Consider the following 22,470-nt stretch of genomic DNA (forward strand, 5'->3'; position numbering starts at 1 on the left):
TTACTATCGGCTTCATGGAACAAACTCACAGTAATTGACTTGGTAGAGAATTACCTTTTTTGTGAAACTTATAATGTATGTTATATGTACATATATAACATATTACCTTTTTTATCATATCAAGAGATTTTTAATTTTTAATATCAACAGGAACGTCCCATTTAACCTTTTTTTTAACATCTTGATTTTTTAAAAGTAAGACCAAATATATCATTTAACTTTAGTTTTTTCTTTTCTGAGGTTTTTTCCTTCTTTTTGGAAGACCATTTTGGCTGCCCTTATATTTAGGTTTTTAAAAAAACTGCATTTTTGACATCTTTTGCCAGTCAGGCAGCGCATGTAGGACAGAAAGCTTCCACTGTTATGTCATTTGTTGCTTAATCTATTTTGGTGACATCCATTTTCCTGCTTTTGTGAGTGGTGTGTGTGTGTGTGTGTGTGTGTGTGTGTGTGTGTGTGTGTGTGTGTGTATTTAATTTCATGGATATTTTCTACATTCTTCTGAGAGCATTTCCATTATATATATGCAGCACCTTTTAATTTCCTCTGCTGAAGAGATAGTGGTGTTATCTCTCCTTTCTTATTCAGAGTTGCCAGTTCTGTCTCTGTTCTAGGATTCTCTCTACTGATAACATAGAAATTTCAGATGAAAGTGATGTTGGAAAAGTATGCCTTCATTCAGATGACTGATCGTTCTGGCAGTGTGGAGGACTCATAGTTGCTACCTAAGACAAGATGTTTTATTTTCTTTATTGGTCAGTCAGAAATGAATTGGGAAATACGTTCTTTAAGTGGCATTGTGGGAAAGTCTCAGAGATGCTTTTCTTTACTAGCTCCATTGAGGATGCTTAAAAACTCATGTAGAATTTATAGGAGAAGTGTTTGCTCTTCACTTGCACTTAATTCACAAAATCAATATTTTTGATCTTCCCAGTATGCACTCCTTTTCAGAGAGTGTTTTGCTATTATTTTCTCAATTCTCATGTAACTTTTCAACTCAGAAGGCAGCTAGAATGGATGAATGAGACAGAGTATTTAAAATCTCATCCTGAGGCTGTATTTATGAACCGAAGTGGATGTGATTTGCCTTTGGGTGCTGCTCATTGGAATCTAGAAGGAAAGATCAAGTAGAGGAGTACATTTGAATTGTCTGTTACTTGTAATACTGCAGTGTGAGGTTAAGGATGGTCACTCTAACTGTTAAGAATGGATACAAGTTTTGGCTTTTGTTCTTGGAAATGCTTTGGATTTCATTTTCATTTCATTTTGTTTTTTTTTCAGTAACAAAGCCACTTAAATGATATGCAAATGGGGAAGATGAGGAAAAGAGTATTTGATGGAAAATGCCCTTTGTTGGATTTTTATTTTTAGTGGTGAATTGATTTGGTGAATTAAATGCTGAATTCTCCCCCCTGCCCCCATGCTTGTTCTGGCAAAAACAATGGGAATTTAATAAAAAACACCAATTTTATAACTATTAACATGAACACAGGAAATGTCTAATACTATTGCCATGTACATTAGGGAAGGATGAGCTTTTTTTTTTTAACTTGTTTTTATATGTACATTGTTTTCACATATATTACATGTCAGATTACAAAACACAGAATTGCTGGTGATTTCAGTTATTGATTGTCTCTTATAGTAAGTCACTTTGTTGTCTTGTCCTGAAGTCATCATACTTTCTCTGGTATTTATTATAGATCTCTGTTCTTAAGTACTAATATGTTGTTTAGGAATATTATAGTAAATTACTTAGCACTCAGAATGGTCATCCCGTGTTTGCTACTACTAATGCTCATATAGCTAGTGGTATTTTAGAAATATTTAAAATCAATATCATGATGTATTACCACAAAGTTTGCTTACAAATTCTGCTGTTAAAGAAAGATAACTGACATTCATTCTGTTTTCTAGTATGCTTTCTTATAAGGAATTCATTTGTTGGTATAATTACATTTAAACAAACATTTTTCTGGAGCTGATTTTTTCCATCCTTTTTTTTTTTTTTTTGGACTCTTTGTTGCCCAGCACTGGAAAGTAGAAAGTTAGCACTGCTTGCTAAAGCTCTCAACCTTAGACACACATGAAATTTTACATCATGGCTCAGGATGACAAAAAGATTTAGCCCTATATTCAGAGGTTTTGTTCATTCATTTACATGCACATTTAGCAAGTATTTGTTTGGTGATTCAGATAATAAGAACAAATGGGAGTAGATCTTACATAAATGTTAGTAGAAGAGTTAAGACAGATACCTAAATAACAGAAATAAAAGGCAGAAGGTGGGACAGTATCATACAAAAAATTACAGAAAAAAAGGACTTTGAGAATTAGGAATGAGAGAGAGCTTAGCCCCAGCTTAGAGAAATAAGAAATTGATATTTATGCTTGTGAGTCTTGTGTGTGTATGTGCATGGGATATTTGTGTGTATAGATTTGCATATATGTATATATATAATATATATATATATATATATATATACACACACACATACACACACTCATTATTCTATTGATTTTTTAAAAAAAATAAGCGATGACAAACCCCAAAATATGGAAAACATTCTAAAGGGTGGTGAATAGAAGACCACATACACCACACAATCGGTTTATAGACATGTAATCAAGCGTATTTTTCTAATTTAGCTTATTGGTTTGATGAATTATTTTTTTCCCTAATGTTTGTTTATTAGAGAGAGAGAGAGAGAGAGAGCAAGCAGGGGAGGGGCAGAGAGAGAGGGAGACACAGAATCTGAAGCAGGCTCCAGGCTCTGAGCTGTCAGCACAGAGCCCCATGTGGGGTTCAGACTCACGAACCATGAGGTCTTGACATGAGCTGAGTCGGATGCTTAACTGCCTGAGCCACCCAGGCGTCCTTGATGAATTATTTCTTAAGAATAGTTTTTTAATAACAGAAGCAACTGCTTTTCAATGTAGAAGAGGCAACCAGGTGCTCAGTCTCAGGCTAACAAATACTTGATTTATTGGAAGCTGTACCATGTCTCTCTTGAGGAGGATTTTCAGAATCCCAAGCAAAAGGATCCGTTCTGAGTGATTCATCTGGGCTCATACTCCAGACTGACAATCCCTCTGAGGACTGGTCTGAACAGGGCTCTGCACGTGTGGTGTTTTCGTGCAGTTGTTGAAGCAAATATGTAGCCTAAAACCACATAACAGGCTATGGAGATTTCAAAGGCATTTCAGATGTTTGCAGAAAATTAAGGCACTTTTTTAAAGGCATGATCTTTCAGTATGAGGCTAGACATAGCTATCCTTTTATTGGTGTAAACAAGATAATTTTGTTGCATTGGAGTACAGGCAACACAAACCTTAGCAATGTATAAAATAATGTAAGGATATTATCAACTACACTTTATCAGGCTGTATTCATAACCCTGAAGTTGTTTCGGCACCAGACTACCTCTTATCACTTAAGTGTATACATAACCCCAAAGGAAAAGATTAGAATAAAAATACAATGCATTAATTTGAATGGCCTTACAAGATTTTAAGAATGGTCACACTTGGCAACATTGCATTTGTCTTCAAAGATTTACATTGATTCTGCCTAAATTTACCAGTGCCTTTTCTTCTTCGGTCATACTACCTCTGTGTACATTGTTTGATATCTCTAAACAAAATAATCTATGGAAATTTCTTCTATAAAAAATGTGTAAAGAATCTCCAATTTTTTTTTAAATTTATTTTTGATTAAAAAATTTTTTTGATGTTTATTTTTGAGAGAGAGACACACACAGAATCGGAAGCAGGTTCCAGGCTCTGAGCTGTCAGCACAGAGACTAAGGCGGGGCTTGAACCCACAATCTGTGAGATCATGACCTGAGCTAAAGTCGGATGCTAAACCAACTGAGCCACCCAGGTGCCCCAAATCTCCAATGTTTTAATAGAAGAAGGAGATTCTCCAGGTGGGCAGAGGGTCTGATACTGCTTCCTCGATTTTCTCAAGGTATCTGCTTCACATGTTCTCTGAGGGGTCCTATTTCTATTAAAACTCTAGCTGGAGCATAGATGAAAACCCTCTCACGTGTTCCAACTGAAATTAGTAGAATTTTTAAAAAGACTCGGCTCAAACCTGAAGGAACATAAACCAAATAAACCAAGAAAATAAAAGAAACACAAAGTGAATTAGGCTCACAAGGTACAAATTTCTCTCTGATCTTACCTTAGCTAATAAACTCCCAGGACTCCCAGGCCCTGACCCATTCCACACTCTGAGAAGGTTTTTTATATTCTGTACCCAAAATACTAGAATAATTTTCAAGCACCTTGCTGGGCTTTCTGGCTACTCAGCTCTTGGCTTGTTTGCTATACAGAGGGTAGCTTCTTTTTTTGTCTTCCTCACCCCTACCCCCACATGGAAGAGCCAAGGCCAAGATGTAAAGTTTCTCTGGGGCCCACCACCAAGTAGGGAATCCCCAATCCCACATCCATATTACCTGTCCTGCTTTGCAGGTTGAAGGACACACTTTCCATCCCTGGGCAAATGACAGCCAGACAACTGTCATGGTTGACACCATCCCACCCTTATGAGGAAAGTCCATCTCTGTTAAAAGCATGGTATGATTGATATGAAGGAGACATAGAAACAGTTAAGCCTAAACTCATCCTCCTTAGGGGCCTCTCAGACCACCCAGCCTACAGCGAAGAGCAGTACAGACTAGTGGATAATGGCTCTGGTTCTGGTCTTACATGGACAGTCTATGTTCAAGTCTTAGCTCCATGATGAATGAGCGTTGTGATATTGACCAAATTGTTTAATTTCTTTAGACTTCAGTTTTCCTATTGGTGTATAGGAGGGCTATTGATGTTCCTATCTCTTGCTGTAAGAATGAAATGAGGTCTTGCATGTAGTAAATACTAACTTGACCTGGAGTAAATGCATAATAAATATGAGTATTTTACATCATTTGTCAATTAAAATTACATATCACTTATCATGCACTACTATGTATTAATTGTTACAATGAGATATTCACATCCTCTCCATGCAACCATGGGACAGGGGCCAGGTGGACATTGTAAGTAAGCAAAGAGGAAGGCAGCTAAGACAGCAGGGAGTGTTGAGTGTGGTGTGGTGGGATCACACTCCCTCTGATCCAGACAGATCTTGTTTGTATTGTTGCCAGAAGTATGTGAGCTCAGTGATGCCAGATCTTGGAAGTTTTTCAGGACAAGCTGAAAATTTTGATTTTTATGTGAAATATTCTGACTTTTATTTTTATTTTATTTTCCTTTTTAAAATATTTTTATTTTTTTAACGTTTATTTATTTTTGAGACAGAGAGAGACAGAGCATGAACGGGGGAGGGTCAGAGAGAGAGAGGGAGACACAGAATCTGAAGCAGGCTCCAGGCTCCGAGCTGTCAGCACAGAGCCTGACGCGGGGCTTGAACTCACGAACCGCAAGATCATGACCTGAGCCAAAGTCGGACGCTCAACCGACTGAGCCACCCAGGCGCCCCGAAATATTCTGATTTTTAAAGCATTAGCAATCAATTCACATGTTTACCTATCCTGTTTCATTTTTATTAGTATGCATACCCAAAAAAGAGTCTCTCTTCCTCATTGATCATCAGTTTGTGCTCTTAGATGAGTTCTTCAGACCTCCTTAAGGGCGGGTGGACAGGGTCTGATCCTTCTGTCCACATTGGCCTGTAGGTACCAGGCGTTGGGTAAATGATTAGTGATGGAGTATATGGTTTAAGGACCATTATCTTGTTTAATTGACGTGCTTGCTACTTGTCCTGCTTGTTGTTGTTATCGTTTGAAATCCAGGGCTTATTCTGGGTCTGAAGTTGAACACTTTTTATGTGAATGAAGAAGTGGTTGCCAGTTATATTCTGCTAGACATTCAGTGGGAATTTGTTTAGATTTCTGGCATCCCGTTGTGGGGTCGAACATTTTTCATTTCCTTTCACTGGAATGCATACCAGCATCTGCACTCAGGCAGGTAAGAGGGGATTCAATAAACTTAAATGATTCTTTAAATCCACTCTGGGAAGCCAGAGCTGGAAGTTCTTAAGTTCTCTGCGGTTCATGTCGTTAGTAAGCTTAATAATATAAATATTGTGTATATATTCTATTCTATATATCCAGTATTACATGATAAAATATAAAAGCAATTAGTTGGCAGGAATATTTAAGATTTTAGAAATGTAATGGAATCCTATAAATTTTGAGTCATCTTAACATTGGGAGCTGCTGAATTTGGTGGATATTATTTCAGAAGCTGCTGGGGTTCCTCAACCCCTTACGATACCAGAGAGCCATCTGCTGGAGATTTGTTTCATATCCTCAAAACAAGTTTAAGTTTTCCTTTTCTGGCTTTTAAGTTTTCTACCCAACTTAATGCCCCAGTTAAAACATCTGGAAACTAAAAGCAGGGTCATCCAAAGTGCATCAGTCTCTCTTTTACTGTGGAAACCATTGTGTTACAGTGGCTTTTGATTATATTTGCATAGGGGTTGCCAGGAAAACACACGCCAACAAATGTTTCTTCTTTTAGAAATATCTCACTGGGATGTGTCCGAATCACTCCCTTTAAGGGGGAAGCAGGAGAAAGACTAATAGGTACTCAGCATCTGCCCAGCCAAGCCACCCCGTTCCCCCCCAGCCCCATTCTTTCTTTTCTTCCTGGGCTCTAATTTGTTTACCTTAGGATTAATGTTAAACTTTGCGAAGGAAATTAGAGGGCCATTAAAAAGAGAAGTGTGACGCTTACAAGACGATGATTCAGACTGATGACTGCTATTTCAAAGAGGCAGAAGGTGCAGGCGAGATCCTCTTCTTCCTGTCAATCAAAGAGAGACAGTTTAGGTTGGGTAGAGTATTACTGCTGGGGTTCTTCCTACCTCCATTATTGGGGTGATGTATTCACAACCAAGGTTCTCTTTGACTCATTAGTAATACTCTGGGGATGCTAGCTACATCTCTAGCTTCTGGAAATCCAAAAATGTCTAAACTGTGACAAAGATGGAATGAGAGACACTGAGGACCTTTGGTGGCAGCTGCCCATTAAATTACTGGGGACCAGACCTTTGTAGCAGAGTGAGATCACTCAGGCTGCGACCATGGGGTGACTTTTCTCCCATATGTCCTATTTGATTTCATTGAGAGTTAACCCATGGTTCTGGTCCTGAACAAAATTAAAACTCTTGGTTGTGATAACCTTAGGCAGAAGTGTTTGCAACAAATCAAACAGGCCTGACTTAGACAAAAATTCTGGGTTTAATAAAGCCGTTTGAGGCTCTGCTCCGATATTTAAGCATGCAAGGCAGTTACAACACTAGCTCTGTAGGCTGTAAGGAAAACAAAGCTTATCAGTCTTGCTTTCTGTTGAGCCAACAGTGTAAGCTTAGGGGATAATGCCTGGCAAGCATTTTGAGTCCCTCGGAAGAAAACCCCCATGTAAGTTCGAAGTATTGTTATGGGTTATAAAATAGCTGTTAAGAGAGTCTGTCAGAGAGTGGCCAGACAGATGAACTTGGCTTAGAGAGGATACTGTCTAGACAGATTTTTATTTTTTCCTCTCTGCTACTTGCAATAGGACATTTCTCTGTTGAAGTTGTGGACACACTACTTAATATCACCAGGAATCTCTTAGCCATGTGGCACTTACCTGACATCTCCGTTTAATGTTTTACAGCTTTCATTTTACAGCTTCAGCTCTCCTCAAGCCCAACAATGAGAAGTTGAAACAGGTCGCATCCCTGTTGCACACTGAGCTGTCTACTCTCCAAACACCTATGTTTGTTCTTTTTTTTTTTTTTTTTTTAATTTTTTTTTTCAACGTTTATTTATTTTTGGGACAGAGAGAGACAGAGCATGAACGGGGGAGGGGCAGAGAGAGAGGGAGACACAGAATCGGAAACAGGCTCCAGGCTCTGAGCCATCAGCCCAGAGCCTGACGCGGGGCTCGAACTCCCGGACCGCGAGATCGTGACCTGGCTGAAGTCGGACGCTTAACCGACTGCGCCACCCAGGCGCCCCTATGTTTGTTCTTTTTGGCTGACACCTGAGTCAGTGTTTCACGGTGGTTAGGTGTCACAGTTTTTGACAGTGGACATAATCAGCAAGTGACTTGATCTTAGTAAGAATTCTATGGAAAAATCCATTAGCTTCATGGCAAGGCACCTCAGTCAGTGCCTGACGGTGCATCTTGAATTCAGTGGGAGACCCTGAACCGATGCTGGTTCAGTGAGAGTGAATGAGGATTTACGTAATGTGTGTCACGTGCTTGGGAGTGGGAACAGTGAGAAGTGGTGGGAGGATATTGTCTGTCCCTAGAGGTGGTTACTCAGAAACTGTCATTACTGCCCCCTTGGTGGCGGTTCGCGTCACTGCGATTGTTTGGTATTACGAAGTAATCAGTGTCAAGTCAGCCCGGGATTAAGGAAGTGCCAGTTGCCAGGATGCATTTTCCGTTCCAGGTCACACAACGAGAAGAAATTCTCAGGCTGAACTCTGTGAACCTTCCCTACCTGGACTGCAGTGTTTTCTCAGGGATTCTCAGGGCAAACAGAACTTTAAGTCTTTGATCACTGTTACTGGGTATCTGTTAACATATGGTAAACCGAGAACAGTTGCTTCTTTTTAGAGGTTCATGTTTTTCTTTTTCTGTTATTTTAATAGGAATACTTGTGCGCGCATGTTTTACATTGACCTACATACTTATTTAGGATTCAGGTAAACGAAAATAAAATTTTAGGTGTAACAAAATTAAAAAATTCAGAAAGTATTACCCTATAACTTTTGAATACAGCTTGGTAGTGTTATTTGAATGAGTTCTTCCTTTAGATTTCGTTCTTTGGATCAGGGATCCTGTTATTGTTTTTGGCACAGTTTTATTTGCTGAACGTTTATTTCACGTCATTGCCCTTTGCGTTCAGAGGTGTTCACGACATCCTTGTTGGTCTTGGGTGTAACTAGTTGAAGGCCTGGCTGAAATACAGATGACTGTCTCTTTAGTTTTTATGAATGGTAAATGAATGCGTAAACTGTGGTTTGCTTTGCACCTGTTCTTATATGTTCTTATATGTTGCCTTTGTGCTTGCTGCAAGATTATTCAGAGGAATGTATTCCTGTTTATTAATTGTTACTCTGTGTATCTTTAGATCTAGGCAGTTGTTAAAAACCTGGATCTAACTCATTGTTTATGCATTCATTCATCTGTCTATCCATTCAACAAATACTTCGTGAGCATTGCTGATTGCCAAGCACTGTGCTCCTCATTGGTGCCACAACAGAGGATAAGACTATCCTTCCTTTATCCAGTGGTTTTCCACCTTTCTGCATCAAACTGCAATAAAATACATTACTTTGGTAATATTAGGAAAGGTGATCATGCCTTTCTTTGTTACTGATTTGTAGGAGTAGTCACTGTTCCATGGGAAATGGTAGCAGGGTACCGGTGACATACTACTAAAGGTGTTTAGCAGCTACAAAAATGATTGTAGGGGCGCCTGCGTGGCTCAGTCGGTTAAGCGGCCGACTTCGGCTCAGGTCATGATCTCACGGTCCGTGAGTTCGAGCCCTGCGTCGGGCTCTGTGCTGACAGCTCAGAGCCTGGAGCCTGTTTCAGATTGTGTCTCCCTCTCTCTGGCCCTCCCCCGTTCATGCTTTGTCTCTCTCTGTCTCAAAAATAAATAAACGTTAAAAAAAAATGATTGTAGACTCCTACAAAATGAGAACATTGTCTGGTGGACAAAGATAACTAGGAAATAAGGTTAGACTAAAAGAGAACTCTCACTCTTGTCTTCCTCCTGTCTTCTCTGCATGCTTCCTGAAACTTCCTTTTTCTAGAGCTGTCTTGTCGGGCTTGCTACATAAGTCCTCAAGTATGAAAAGTGAGAAATAGTAAACCTTATAAGTTCCTTTGTGTTTTGAAGGGGGGGATGGGTGGTACAAGGAGAAGGCTTTCCTCTCTTATCCCCCAGCGCAGTCAGGGGCCCTCTTTTTTTTCCAGTAGAAATTGTATGCTACTCAATAGTGTTTCTGGAGAGAGTATTCCTCCAAGAGGACACTCTGATGTGGAGTATACAACTCATGTTGGGCATTTCGGGACAGGAAGAAGGGGAAGGAAGGCTCTACCAGGGTGTGTGAGTGGAGGAGAGATTATGAGACACGTTGACCTAAGCAATGTCACTGAAATCACATTTTGAAGGTAGTGACCTTCTCGTTGGCCTAGATTTGCTTACGTGCATCTCTCTCTTTTTTTTTTTTTTTCCAACGTTTATTTATTTTGGGGACAGAGAGAGACAGAGCATGAACGGGGGAGGGGCAGAGAGAGAGGGAGACACAGAATCGGAAACAGGCTCCAGGCTCCGAGCCATCAGCCCAGAGCCTGACGCGGGGCTCGAACTCACGGACCGCGAGATCGTGACCTGGCTGAAGTCGGACGCTTAACCGACTGCGCCACCCAGGCGCCCCCGTGCATCTCTCTTTTTAGGGTGTGAAAGCATGGAGTAAGATGACTTCTGAGGTCCTTTTCATTATGTTTATAGCTTTATTTTTTCTGACTTTGTTGAGGTATAGTTGACAGATAAAGCTCTAAGTAAGATACTTAGAGCGTATAATATGGTGATGGTACACATAACATTGTAAAGGGATTCCCACCATTGGATTAACTCTTCCATCACTTCACATATTTACTCTTTTTGTGTGAGGACATTTAAGTTTTACTCTCTTAGCACATTTCAGTGATATAATACAGTGTTATCAACTATTGTCAGCACATTATACATCAGGCCTTTGGACCGTATTCATCTTATAGCTGAAAGTTTGTACCCTTTTACCAATCTCACCCTATTTTCTTTACACTCTAGCCCCTGGCAACTACTTTTTACTTTCTGTTTTTGTGAGTCACACTTTAAAAAAAAATTTTAGATTCCACCTATAAGTGATACCATGTAGTATTTGTCTTTCTCTGACTTTTTTTTTTTTTTTTAATTTTTTTTTCAACGTTTATTTATTTTTGGGACAGAGAGAGACAGAGCATGAACGGGGGAGGGGCAGAGAGAGAGGGAGACACAGAATCGGAAACAGGCTCCAGGCTCTGAGCCATCAGCCCAGAGCCTGACGCGGGGCTCGAACTCCCGGACCGCGAGATCGTGACCTGGCTGAAGTCGGACGCTTAACCGACTGCGCTACCCAGGCGCCCCACTCTGACTTATTTTTTAAAAAAAATTTTGATGTTTATTTATTTTTGAGGGGGAGAGAGAGAGAGAGGGAGGGAGGGAGGGGCAGAGATACAGGGAGACACAGAATCAGAAGCAGGCTCCAGGCTCTGAGTTGTCAGCACAGAGCCTGATGTGGGGCTCGAACTCATGAACCGTGAGATTATGACACGAGCAAAGTCAGATGTTTAACTGACTGAGCCACACTGATGTCCCCCTGACTTATTTCACTCAGCATAATGCCCTTCAGTTTCATCCACATGGCAAATGACAGGATTTCCTTCTTTTTAAAGGCTGAATAATTTTCTGTTATATGTATATCACATCTTCTTTATCCATTTGTCTGTTAATGGGCACATAGGTTGTTTCCATGCCTTGGCTATTGTGAATTATGCTGCTATGAACACAGGAGTACAGATACCTCTTTAGGATAATGATTTTGTTTCCTTAGGATGTATACCCGGATTTGGGGTTGCTGGATCATATAGCTCTATGCTTTAAGGAGCAGGGATTAACTGAGCCCATTGAGGGCCAAGTAGAAGTTGTCCTTGGTAGGTGATAGTGGTCAGTGGTTAACAGTTCAATGATGGGAGCTGAAAACTCAGGGCTCGTTGTTCTGGTTTTGTCTTTGTGTTCCCAGGGGATTAGTTTCATGTTGTCAAAATCATTCCATCAAGTACAGCTCTTTTAGGTTTGTGGAAAGGAAAGGTAGCTAAAAGTGATTTTATAGTGCTTTAAAAATAAAGAAATGTTCTTTTTGGCCTATGATCAATTTCCGTGTACAGGAGGAAGGTCAGTGAAGCCACCAAATAGTTTTGATGATCCCTGATAATTTTCTCCAAATTCCAAGGAACCCATGCTTTTTCTTTGCTTTAAAATTTTTTTTAATGTTTATTTATTTTTGAGAGAGAGACACACAGAGACAGAGCATGAGCAGGGGAGGGGCAGAGAGAGAGGGAGACACAGAATCCAAAGCAGACTCCAGGCTCTGAGCTGTTAGCACAGAGCCCATGCGGGGCTTGAACTCACAAACTGTGAGATCATGACCTGAGCTGAAGCCAGATGCTTAACTGACCGAGTCACCCAGGCGCCTCTCCATACTTTTTCTCTATCCAATTTCTTCCTTGGCTTCTCTTTAATTAGAGTCTCTGGTCCATATTCCACCCCCCCCCCACCCCCTCCAGCTTTACTGGAAGTATGTGAGTTTAAGGTGTACCACATGATGATTTGATACACTTAACATGTTGCAAAATGGTTACCCAAGAAGGTTAGTTAACATTTCCATCTCCTCACATAATTAACTATTTTTTGTGGTGATAATATTTAAGATCTACTCTCATAATAATTTTCAACTATATAATACGGTATTTTTTTTAAATGTTCATTTATTTTGACAGAGAGAGAGAGAGAGAGAGAGCGAGTGAGCGAGCACAAGCATGAGTCGGGGAGGAGCAGAGAGAGAGAGAGGGAGAGAGAGAATCCCAATATATTCATCATCCTTCTCATGAACTGTGAGATCTCATGAACATCATCGATCTCATGAACTGTGAGATCATGACCTGAGCCCAAATCAAGTTTAACTGGCTGAGCCACCCAGGCTCTCCTGCAGTATTGCTAATTATAGTCACCGTACTGTACATTAGATGCCCAGAACTTATTTGTGTTATTGTTGGGAGTTTGTACCTGGTCCCTCTTTAGCCACTCCCTTCACACACAACCAACCATCTCCTTTCCCCATCCCTCCCCCACTAAGCTCTCCTCCCCAAATCTGCTGTTCGTTAAATCTGCCTACTCTACCCCTCCACACAGGCCTGAAGCCAAGCAACCAAACGTGGCTGGAGAAAAACACAACCGTCTTAACATGTCTCACTTTGAATTTATGATGCCGCATCTCACGTGGGCCCACAGGGCTGCCTGCCAGTCCTGCCACATTTTCCAGGGGAATTCACTGGCCCGTTTTCCACGATGACTATTTCACACTTTCAAACCACCAACATTTCTTTTTTTTTTTTTTCCTTCTTAGTTTCTCATTTGACTGAGAAAATCAAAGAAAGACGAAGGCAACTCTCACATGTTCCCGCCAGCAGATCTATCCTTCTGCCTACACCTGTGCCCACTGCGGTGGAGGGCGTGGGGGAGCCGGCCCGTGCGCTGGATCCCATCCCTTCCCAGTGTTGGCACGGAAGGCAACCTTACACAGGGGCCACCCTGGGCGAGGCTTAGTTCTGAGTGCCTTAGGTGTTCACTAACGCAGTCCTTACCACAGCCCTGTGAGGTGTAGGAATCACGCTGGTTTTACAGATAACCGAGCTGAGGCACAGTAACTTGTCCCGAATCCCACGGTCATGGTACGTTTGCGTGGCTCAAGTCCACATATGCAACCATGCTGCCACACCTTGTCTCCAGACATTCTTCCGGCAGCCCTCTCCCCTCCCTCCTGAGTCGTCAATGTCCCCCGCTCTGCCAGATCTTACCCAGCAAGTTACAAGCAAATTCTAGCGTCTCCTATTTTAAGCTACCTTGGACCCTGCATCCCTCTCTGGCTACCCCCTTCTGTCCCTGCTCTTTTTTTCAAAAAATTTTCATGCGCTTTTTTTTCTTTTCTTTTTTTTTTTTTAGTATTTGTTGCATCTACTGTCTTTTTTTCTAATTTTCTTTTCAACCACTCCTGTCTGGCTTTTATCCCTGTCATTCCACGCAGACACCTTGTGTCAAGTCACTAATCACCTCCAAAGTGTCAGAGCCAGAGGTAATGTCAGTGACAGAATTCTCAAATTCTTACTCAGGCCCTCAGAAATGTTTTATTCCTTTGGTTCCCTTGATACCGCACTCGTTTTGGTTTTTCTCCTATCTTAGTCGTCACTTCTTTGCTGGATCCCCCCTCTGTTGGCCAACTTCTAACTCAGGGCTTGGTCTGGATCATGTTCCCTTTTCCCTTTTGCCACACTCATTCTCTTGGCGATCTCAACCAGTCTCAAGGCTGTCAATATCATCTTTTTTTTTTTTAATTTTTTTTAATTTACATCCAAATTAGTTAGGATATAGTGAAACAATGATTTCAGGAGTAGATTCCTTAATGCCCCTTACCCATTTAGCCCATCCCCCCCTCCCACAACCCCTCCAGTAACCCTCAGTTTGTTCTCCATATTTATGAGTCTCTTCTGTTTTGTCCCCCTCCCTGTTTTTATATTATTTTTGTTTCCCTTCCCTTATGTTCATCTGTTTTGTCTCTTAAAGTCCTCATAGGAGTGAAGTCATATGATTTTTGTCTTTCTCTGACTAATTTCACTTAGCATAATACCTTCCAGTTCCATCCACGTAGTTGCAAATGGCAAGATTTCATTCTTTTTGATTGCCGAGTAATACTCCATTGTGTGTGTGTGTGTGTGTGTGTATATACCACATCTTCTTTATCCATTCATCCATCGATGGACATTTGGACTCTTCCCATACCTTGGCTATTGTTGATAGTGCTACCAAAAACATTGGGGTGAAATGTGCCCCTTCGAAACAGCATACCTGTATCCCTCGGATAAATGCCTAGTAGTGCAATTTCTGGGTCATAGGGTAGTTCTATTTTTAGTTTTTTGAGGGACCTTCATACTGTTTTCCAGAGTGGCTGCACCAGCTTGTATTCCCATGTCAATATCATTTCTAAATTGATGACTCCTAGATTTCTATCTCTAGCTTTGATCTTCCCAAGGCTTCTGGCGTTTCCATTTGGAAGTCATAGGCATAGCAATCACATAATTAATCTGTCTCAGATAAAATTCTTGATTTTGCTCTTTACCCTTCAGTTCCTAGCTTCAATAAAGTGAGACCTTCCTTCCACATCCCACATCGTAATTATCAGCAGGACTCTCTCTACCTTCAGACTGCCTTCACATTACATCCTAACTCTGACCATCTCTTCCAACATCCCTTGTCCAAAGCACTGTCATCTTATCCCCTGTGTTTTGAAATAGCCTCCTAATGGGTCTCTTTGCTAATTTGAAATAGCCTCCTAATTTGTTTCTTGCTCTGATATAGTCTGTTTTTCACCCTGCAGTCAGTCATTGCTCATAAATATATATCAGATCTGGCCCCTGCCTACCCCCCTCACCTCATTTCCTGTCCCTTCCTGATCCCTGGGGCCCAGTCTTTGTCATTCTTTGAACACGGCACACATCTGCCCCAAGGCTTTTGTTTTTTGCTGTTCCTTCTGTTCTCTGCTACTGGGAATGCCCTTCCTGTAGATATTGACCTAAATTAAAGAGTATTAATTATTTTGGTATAATCTCTTTTCAAACTTTTCCTTGATCTCCCCATCCGAAAAAGCAGGGACTGGAACTTTCCATCTTCTTTTCATTTTTTTTTTTTTAATTTTTTTTTCAACGTTTTTTTATTTTTGGGACAGAGAGAGACAGAGCATGAACAGGGGAGGGGCAGAGACAGAGGGAGACACAGAAGCGGAAACAGGCTCCAGGCTCTGAGCCATCAGCCCAGAGCCTGACGCGGGGCTCGAACTCACGGACTGCGAGATCGTGACCTGGCTGAAGTCGGACGCTTAACCGACTGCGCCACCCAGGCGCCCCTCTTCTTTTCCTTTTTTTAAAAAAAATGTTTATTTTTGAGAGAGAGAGAGAGAGAGAGGCAGAGAATCCCAAACAGGCTTCTCACTGTCAGTGCAGAGCCCGACGTGGGGCTCGAACTCACAAATCATGAGATCATGACCTGAGCCAAAATCAAGAGTCGGATGCTCAACTGACTGAGTCACCCAGACACCCCTTCTTTGCAGTTTTAATCAGAGTGTAATGTTGTATTATGTATGTGTTTGCTATGTATCCCCTTGAGTGCGTATCAGCTCCGTGAAGGCAGAGACATTATTGCTTTATTCCTAGTGCCTGGAACTAGGTGCTTGATAAATAGTTATTCAATTTTTGAAATAGTGAGAGGTATTAAGTCCTACAAAGATAAGGGATATATAAGAATGAAAAAGATTAGGTGTAATGTTTTTTAAAAGTTAAAAAAAAAACCCTGTAAATGATAGGTGAAAAGGAATGTGCATGGAGAAAATTGTCTAGAAGCAGAAAAAGAGAGCTCAGAATTCCTGGGTGGCTCTAATCTTCCCTCTTCCCTTCTCCACCATCCCGGGAGAGTTCCCTGTTGCATAACTGCCATGTCGAGAGCCAAGAGAAGAGATCAAGGGGAAGGCCTTCAGTGAAGCTTCAGGGACTTCAGGGGTGCATCCATGGTGAGGGTGGGCCTCAGAGTATTCTTAGGAAATTAAAATTGGTGAAACAAAGTAAAATTCGGGATCTTATGTTTCCTAAACCTACTCCTCTTGAAGCATTGAATGTGACAAATTGTGAATTTAACTCTTATGATGATGGTAACCACAATGATTTTTTTTTTCAAGTGGTGCTTTTCTGACTGTCTTTGATCAATATCCTATTTCCTAATCTCCTTTAAAGTTGGAATGAGAATAATTGATGTAATTGTTTCCAGCTCCTTGGGTCACTCCTCCAACAGGAGCCAGGAGTGGTATATATACCTCTCACTTAACATGTTGTGAATTCTACTCACTGATGGAGAAGAAGAGTAAAAGGAAAATTGTGCCAAAGTAATGAATTCTTTTGTTTAGTATTATAAGATATAAAAGGATTGGGACATTCCCTTTAAATCCTGTTAGTATTTTGGTATACTTTTCTAATGGGCAAAGCTTTTCTCTTTAATTGGAGTCTGGTTGACACACAATGTTACATTAGTTTTAGGTGTACAACATAGTGATGTGACAAGTTTATATGTTGTGCTGAGTTCACTACAAGTGCAGCTATCACCTGTCACCATACTACACTATTACATACCATCGACTGTGTTTCTTCTGCTGCACCTTTTATCCTTGTGACTTATTCATTCCATAACTGGAAGCTTCTGTCTTCCATTCCCTTTCACCCCTTTTGCCTACTTCCCATCCTTTTTCCTTCTGACCACTATCAGTTTGTTGTCTGTATTTATGGGTCTGTTTCTGCTTTAAGTTTGTTTGTTTATTCATTTGTTTTAGTTTTTAGATTCCACATATAAGTGAAATCATATGGTATTTGTCTTTCTCTGCTGACTTACTTCATTGTGTCTGCTGGCATAATACCCCTTAGGTCCATCCATGTTATTACAAATGGCAAGGTCTCATTCTTTTTTATGACAAATATTCCATAGTGTGTGTGTGTGTGTGTATATACACCCCACATCTTCTTTATCCATTCTTCTATCCATGGATAGATGTTTCCGTATCTTTGCTATTGTAAATAATGCTGCAATAAACATAAGGGTGCATAAATCTTTTTGAATTAGTGTCTTTGTTTTCTTTGGGTAAATATCCAGTAGTGGAATCACTGGATCATACGGTATTTATATTTTTAACTTTTTGAGGCATCTACTTACTTTTTTCCACAGTGGCTGCAGCAATTTGCATTCCCACCAACAGTGCACAGGCTTATTTTTTCTTCACATCTTCAACAACATTTTTATTTAATGTTTTTTTGATTCTAGCCATTCTCACAGGTGTAAGGTGATATCTCATTGTATTTTTATTTGCACTTCCCTGATGATGAGTGATGTTGAGCATCTTTTCATGTGTCTGTTGACCATCCGTATGTCTTCTTTGGGAAAATGTCTATTCAGGTTTTCTGCCCATTTTTTAACTGGATTATTTGTCTTTTTGGTGTTGAGTTATATAAATTTTTTATATATTTTAGATATTAACCTAATGGGGAAATCTTTAATGACCTCCAGAAAACAGGGAAGGGATATTCCGTACCTTTGTACATGTAAATATGACCAATAAATATTTATATTACCTGAACTTTGACTCTAAGTAAACATGCTGCATAACAATTATCTGACATAGCTGTGATTTTGAAAGTTTAAAACATAGGTATATGGTGAGCACATAATCCTGCGGTGCTCACATCGCCCAACTTTAGCTATAAAATTTGTATTATTATTATCAACATCATTATTATTATTATTTTAGAAAGAGAACATGCAGTCAGGAGGGGAGGGAAGAGAGGAGGAGGGAGGGAGAGAGAGAGAGAGAGAGAAAGAAAGAAAGAGAGAGAGAGAGAAGGAGAATCTTAAGCAGATTCTACGCTCAGCATGGAGCCCAACACAGGGCTTGATCCTGCAACCCTGGGATCATGACCTGAGCTGAATTCAAGAGTCAGGCGCTTAACTGACTGAGCCACCCAGGCGCTCCTAAAATTTGTTTTAAAAGGTCATGCACAATTATTTTGTAGTGTTTGGGTCATTTCAAAAAATTCATATGTAGGCACTTACTGTATTCCTTTATGTTTCTTGTTGGTTTCTTTTTTTCTAGAGGGAGAAGAAGATGAGGATGAAGAGGATGAGGAGGAGGAAGATGAAGAAGAAGAAGATGAGGAGGAAGATGAAGAAGATAAAGATGCAGAGCCCCTGGATGAGAGCTTGGATGGTGATGCTGAGCTGCTGGGGTTTACTCTCCCTGGCGTCACGTCTCAGGAGCCTGGTTTAGAACAAGGAAACCTGGGCCCTTTGGAGGGAGCCACCTACCAGGTGCCAGACGCCATCGAGTGGGAGCAGCAGAATCAGGGCCTGGGTAAGAGGCATGTGTGTTTCCCTTTTCCAACTCCCTGTCCTTCTTTTATTTTTCTAAGGTGGCAGCTTGCTTTCTTGGCATCGATTATGGGGCAGAATGGATTTTCTGGTTATGTTTATGGGTGGTTCATTTCAGAAAAAGTTATCACTTTCTTTTTATAGGTTTATATTTAGTGCTGTTAAATAGCCAGGCTCCAAACAGTCTCCACTAAGAGCACAGTTACCTAATTTTTGGAGGGAGTTCCATTTCTTTCCTTCCCAGCTGGAAGACAGCTATAGGTTTTGGGAGGACTTCCAAATGGGGAGGGATGTGAGTAACCAGCGTGCTGAACAAACAGCGTGAATGGTCTGAAGTCAGAAAACAAATACGTGGGGTTACCTTCTGTCCCTGTAGAATTTGGTGCCTAGCGGAAATTCCTCCCCCACTTCTGCGTGAGCTTTCACAGGCTTGTCACTTTGCTGTATTCTTATGGCTGCATTCCGTTGTCAGACAGTCTCCGTTCAGCAGCCAGCGTCTGGACACCCATGTGGTCGCTGTCTCTTGGGTACAGCCCAAATTATCAATGAGAGGCTCTGTGAATGCAGGCTCACCTCCCGGCTGACACTGTCTTCCCGGTCAGCAGGGAAGCTCCCCTGTCTGTCTCCTCTTGGCTTTTTCTGGAGAGATGCTATAAGCTCTGGGTGATTCCTTGAGGCCTTACTCTCGTGACTTGAGGTAAGGTGACCTCTTCTCCAAAGAAGAACCCTCTCTAAAATTTTCTTGGTCTTTAACAGCCAGCCCCGTTTGTAACCTTCAAGTGTAGCTGAGGTTAGGTTGAAAAGTCACAGAACTGGTGTTTGGCGATTTCATTGAAAATGTGGATGTTGGCCTGGAGCTTTGCTCAGGAATATCATACTAGTGTATTTTGGTGCCTCAGTTGAAATGTCCAATTTAGAATCCTATTGCATATGATTTCTTTTTTAAATATTTATTTACTGGGGCACCTGGGTGGCTCAGTCAGTTGGGCATCCATCTTAGGTTCAGGTCATGATCTCACGGTTCGTGGGTTCAAGCCCTGCATCGGGCTCTGTGTCAACAGCTCAGAGCCTGGAGCCTGCTTTGGATTCTTTGTCTCCCTCTCTCTCTCTCTCTGCCCCTTCCCTGCTTGTGCTCTGTCTCTCTCTTTCAAAAATAAAAACATAAACAAATAAAAAATTTAAATATTTATTTATTTTGGGGGGAGGGGCGCGCCGAGAAAGAGGGAGAGCAAGAATCCCAAGCAGGGATTCGATGTAGGGCTCAGTCTTACGAACCGTGAGATCATGACCTCAGCCGAAATCAAGAGCTGGGTGCTTAACCGATGGAGCCACCCAGATGCCCATGCATATAATTTCTTAAAGATCGTTCTCCCCTCCCATGAAAACTCTCTTTTTTAGATTGGTGGTGAGAAAGGGTGAGTGCACTAAAATACGTGTAGAGCTGGAAAATTGCTGTGTCAGTTTATTGCATGGGTGTGTAGTTTAAAATAAGCTCTCTCTGTCTTTTTTTAAAGCTCAAATTTGACTTGTAAAGTTTTGAAGGTTTGCAGGCAAAGGAGGAATGCTTTTCTTTGATGCACTGTTCTTTCCATTTGGTTAATTAGTTCATCCAACAAACCTGACTGAGCATCTACTCTGTTCCTGGTACTTTGCATGGCACTGGGGACACAGAGAAAAACAAGAATAGTGCCTTTTTTGGATTAGAACGGAACTCATTTCATAAAGGTTTCAACGTGGGGAGGGTGAGTTCTATAGTAAAAGTAGGTTATAACAGGGCAAAGCAGAAATACTGAAGGGGGCCCTGTTGTCCTCCTGTCTTGCCTCCTTATTCCAGCCTGATGCACAGCTAAGTTTTCTTAAATTAGTGATACCAGTTTAGTGATTTGTTATGGTTTTAAAAGTGATTCCCACAGGGAATTTTTTTTTAATATATCAGTTTTTTTTGTTAAAAATAATAATTTGCCATTTCCCTAGATGTCTCTTACCTTTTATTGTCACTTGCTTTCCCGATAAATTCATTGTATCCACATGTTTTTAGGACTGAGTTTCCTGGGAACCCAAACAAGGAACACATATTCCAAGCTGTTTTGTTTTGTTTTGTTTTGTTTTGTTTTGTTTTGTTTTGTTTTTTTTCTTTCCACCGTGGGAAGACTGTGTTTGAGTAGTGTCTGGGACTAAACTTTTATTTGCTCATCAGCTTTTTCTTGGAGTGACAGGAGTATCTCCTAGGCACTCATAACCAGTACTAGCTTCTGGTCAACATTAATGCATACAGTTTTCTAAGTATACTCAGGTCAGATGAAACAGAGGAAAACCTCTATTTGGATTTGGAAAACCTTCTGTGATGGACTTTTGTGGTAGGTAGCATGGTGACTCCCTAAAGATGTCTATGTCCTGATCTCTGGAGCTTGTGAATTTGTTACCTTACATGGCCAAAAGGACTTTGCTGATGATTAAGTTAAGGATCTTGAGATGGGGAGGTTATTCTGGATCATCTGAGGAGGCCCAGTATAATCACAAATGCCTTTATAAGGGGGAGGTAGGAGAGTCAGAGGCAGAGAAAGAGATGTGATGAGAGAGGCAGAGGTAAGAGTGATGTGGTCATGAGCCAAGGGATGCCAGCAGCCTCCAGAAGCTCGGAAAGACCAGGAGATGAATTCTCCCCTTGAACCTCTAGAATATAACCATGTTGACACCTTGGTTTTAGGCCCTCAAGACCTATTTCAAACTTCTGACCTGCAGAACTCTCAGATAATAAATTTGTGTTGTTTTGAGCCACTAAATATGAAACTAACACAGATTTCAGTAAGCGTTTCATGGAAAGCATCATTTTAGAAAGTAGAACTGCAGGGCAGCTCTAGTCAGAGTGTGAATCTTGTAAACTTAAGTATAGTTTTTTCTTCATGAATCATTAAATATGCAAAAATTGAGGGGCGCCTGAGTGGCTCAGGCAGTTAAGCGTCCAACTCGGCTCGGGTCATGATCTCACGGTTCATGGGTGTGAGCCCTGTGTCCAGCTCTGTTCTGAGAGCTTGGAGCCTGGAGCCTGCTTTGGATTCTGTGTGTGTGTGTGTGTGTGTGTGTGTGTGTGTGTGTGTGTGTGTGTCTCATTGCCCCTCCTCTGCTCATTCGCTCTCTCTCTCAAAAATAAATCAACATCAGGGGCGCCTGGGTGGCGCAGTCGGTTGAGCGCCCGACTTCAGCCAGGTCACGATCTCGCGGTCCGTGAGTTCGAGCCCCGCGTCGGGCTCTGGGCTGATGGCTCAGAGCCTGGAGCCTGTTTCCAATTCTGTGTCTCCCTCTCTCTCTGCCCCTCCCCCGTTCATGCTCTGTCTCTCTCTGTCCCAAAAATAAATAAACGTTGAAAAAAAAAATTAAAAAAAAAAAATCAACATCAAACAAATTTTAAAAATGCAAAAATTGAGACCTTTTAAAAAGAATTCTATTTAGGGGCGCCTGGGTGGCGCAGTCGGTTAAGCGTCCGACTTCAGCCAGGTCACGATCTTGCGGTCCGTGAGTTCGAGCCCCGCGTCGGGCTCTGGGCTGATGGCTCAGAGCCTGGAGCCTGTTTCTGATTCTGTGTCTCCCTCTCTCTCTGCCCCTCCCCCGTTCATGCTCTGTCTCTCTCTGTCCCAAAAATAAAT

General features: G+C 41.2%; 1 protein-coding gene across 2 annotated transcripts in view; it reads left to right on the forward strand.

The window, feature by feature from the left end:
- Nucleotides 1–22,470, forward strand: part of ARMH4 (armadillo like helical domain containing 4) — a 134,811-nt gene that overhangs the window by 21,407 nt on the left and 90,934 nt on the right. For both annotated transcript variants that reach the window (XM_086709656.1, XM_086709655.1), the window contains exon 5: nucleotides 18,552–18,809. In XM_086709656.1, coding sequence (XP_086565782.1) covers nucleotides 18,552–18,809 — 258 coding nt within the window. The remainder of the gene's footprint in view (nucleotides 1–18,551; nucleotides 18,810–22,470) is intronic.

Source organism: Puma concolor, chromosome B3 (genome assembly GCF_028749965.1).
Source record: "Puma concolor isolate L17-30 chromosome B3, mPumCon1.1.hap2, whole genome shotgun sequence".
In the NCBI taxonomy this organism is placed as follows: Eukaryota; Metazoa; Chordata; class Mammalia; order Carnivora; family Felidae; genus Puma; species Puma concolor.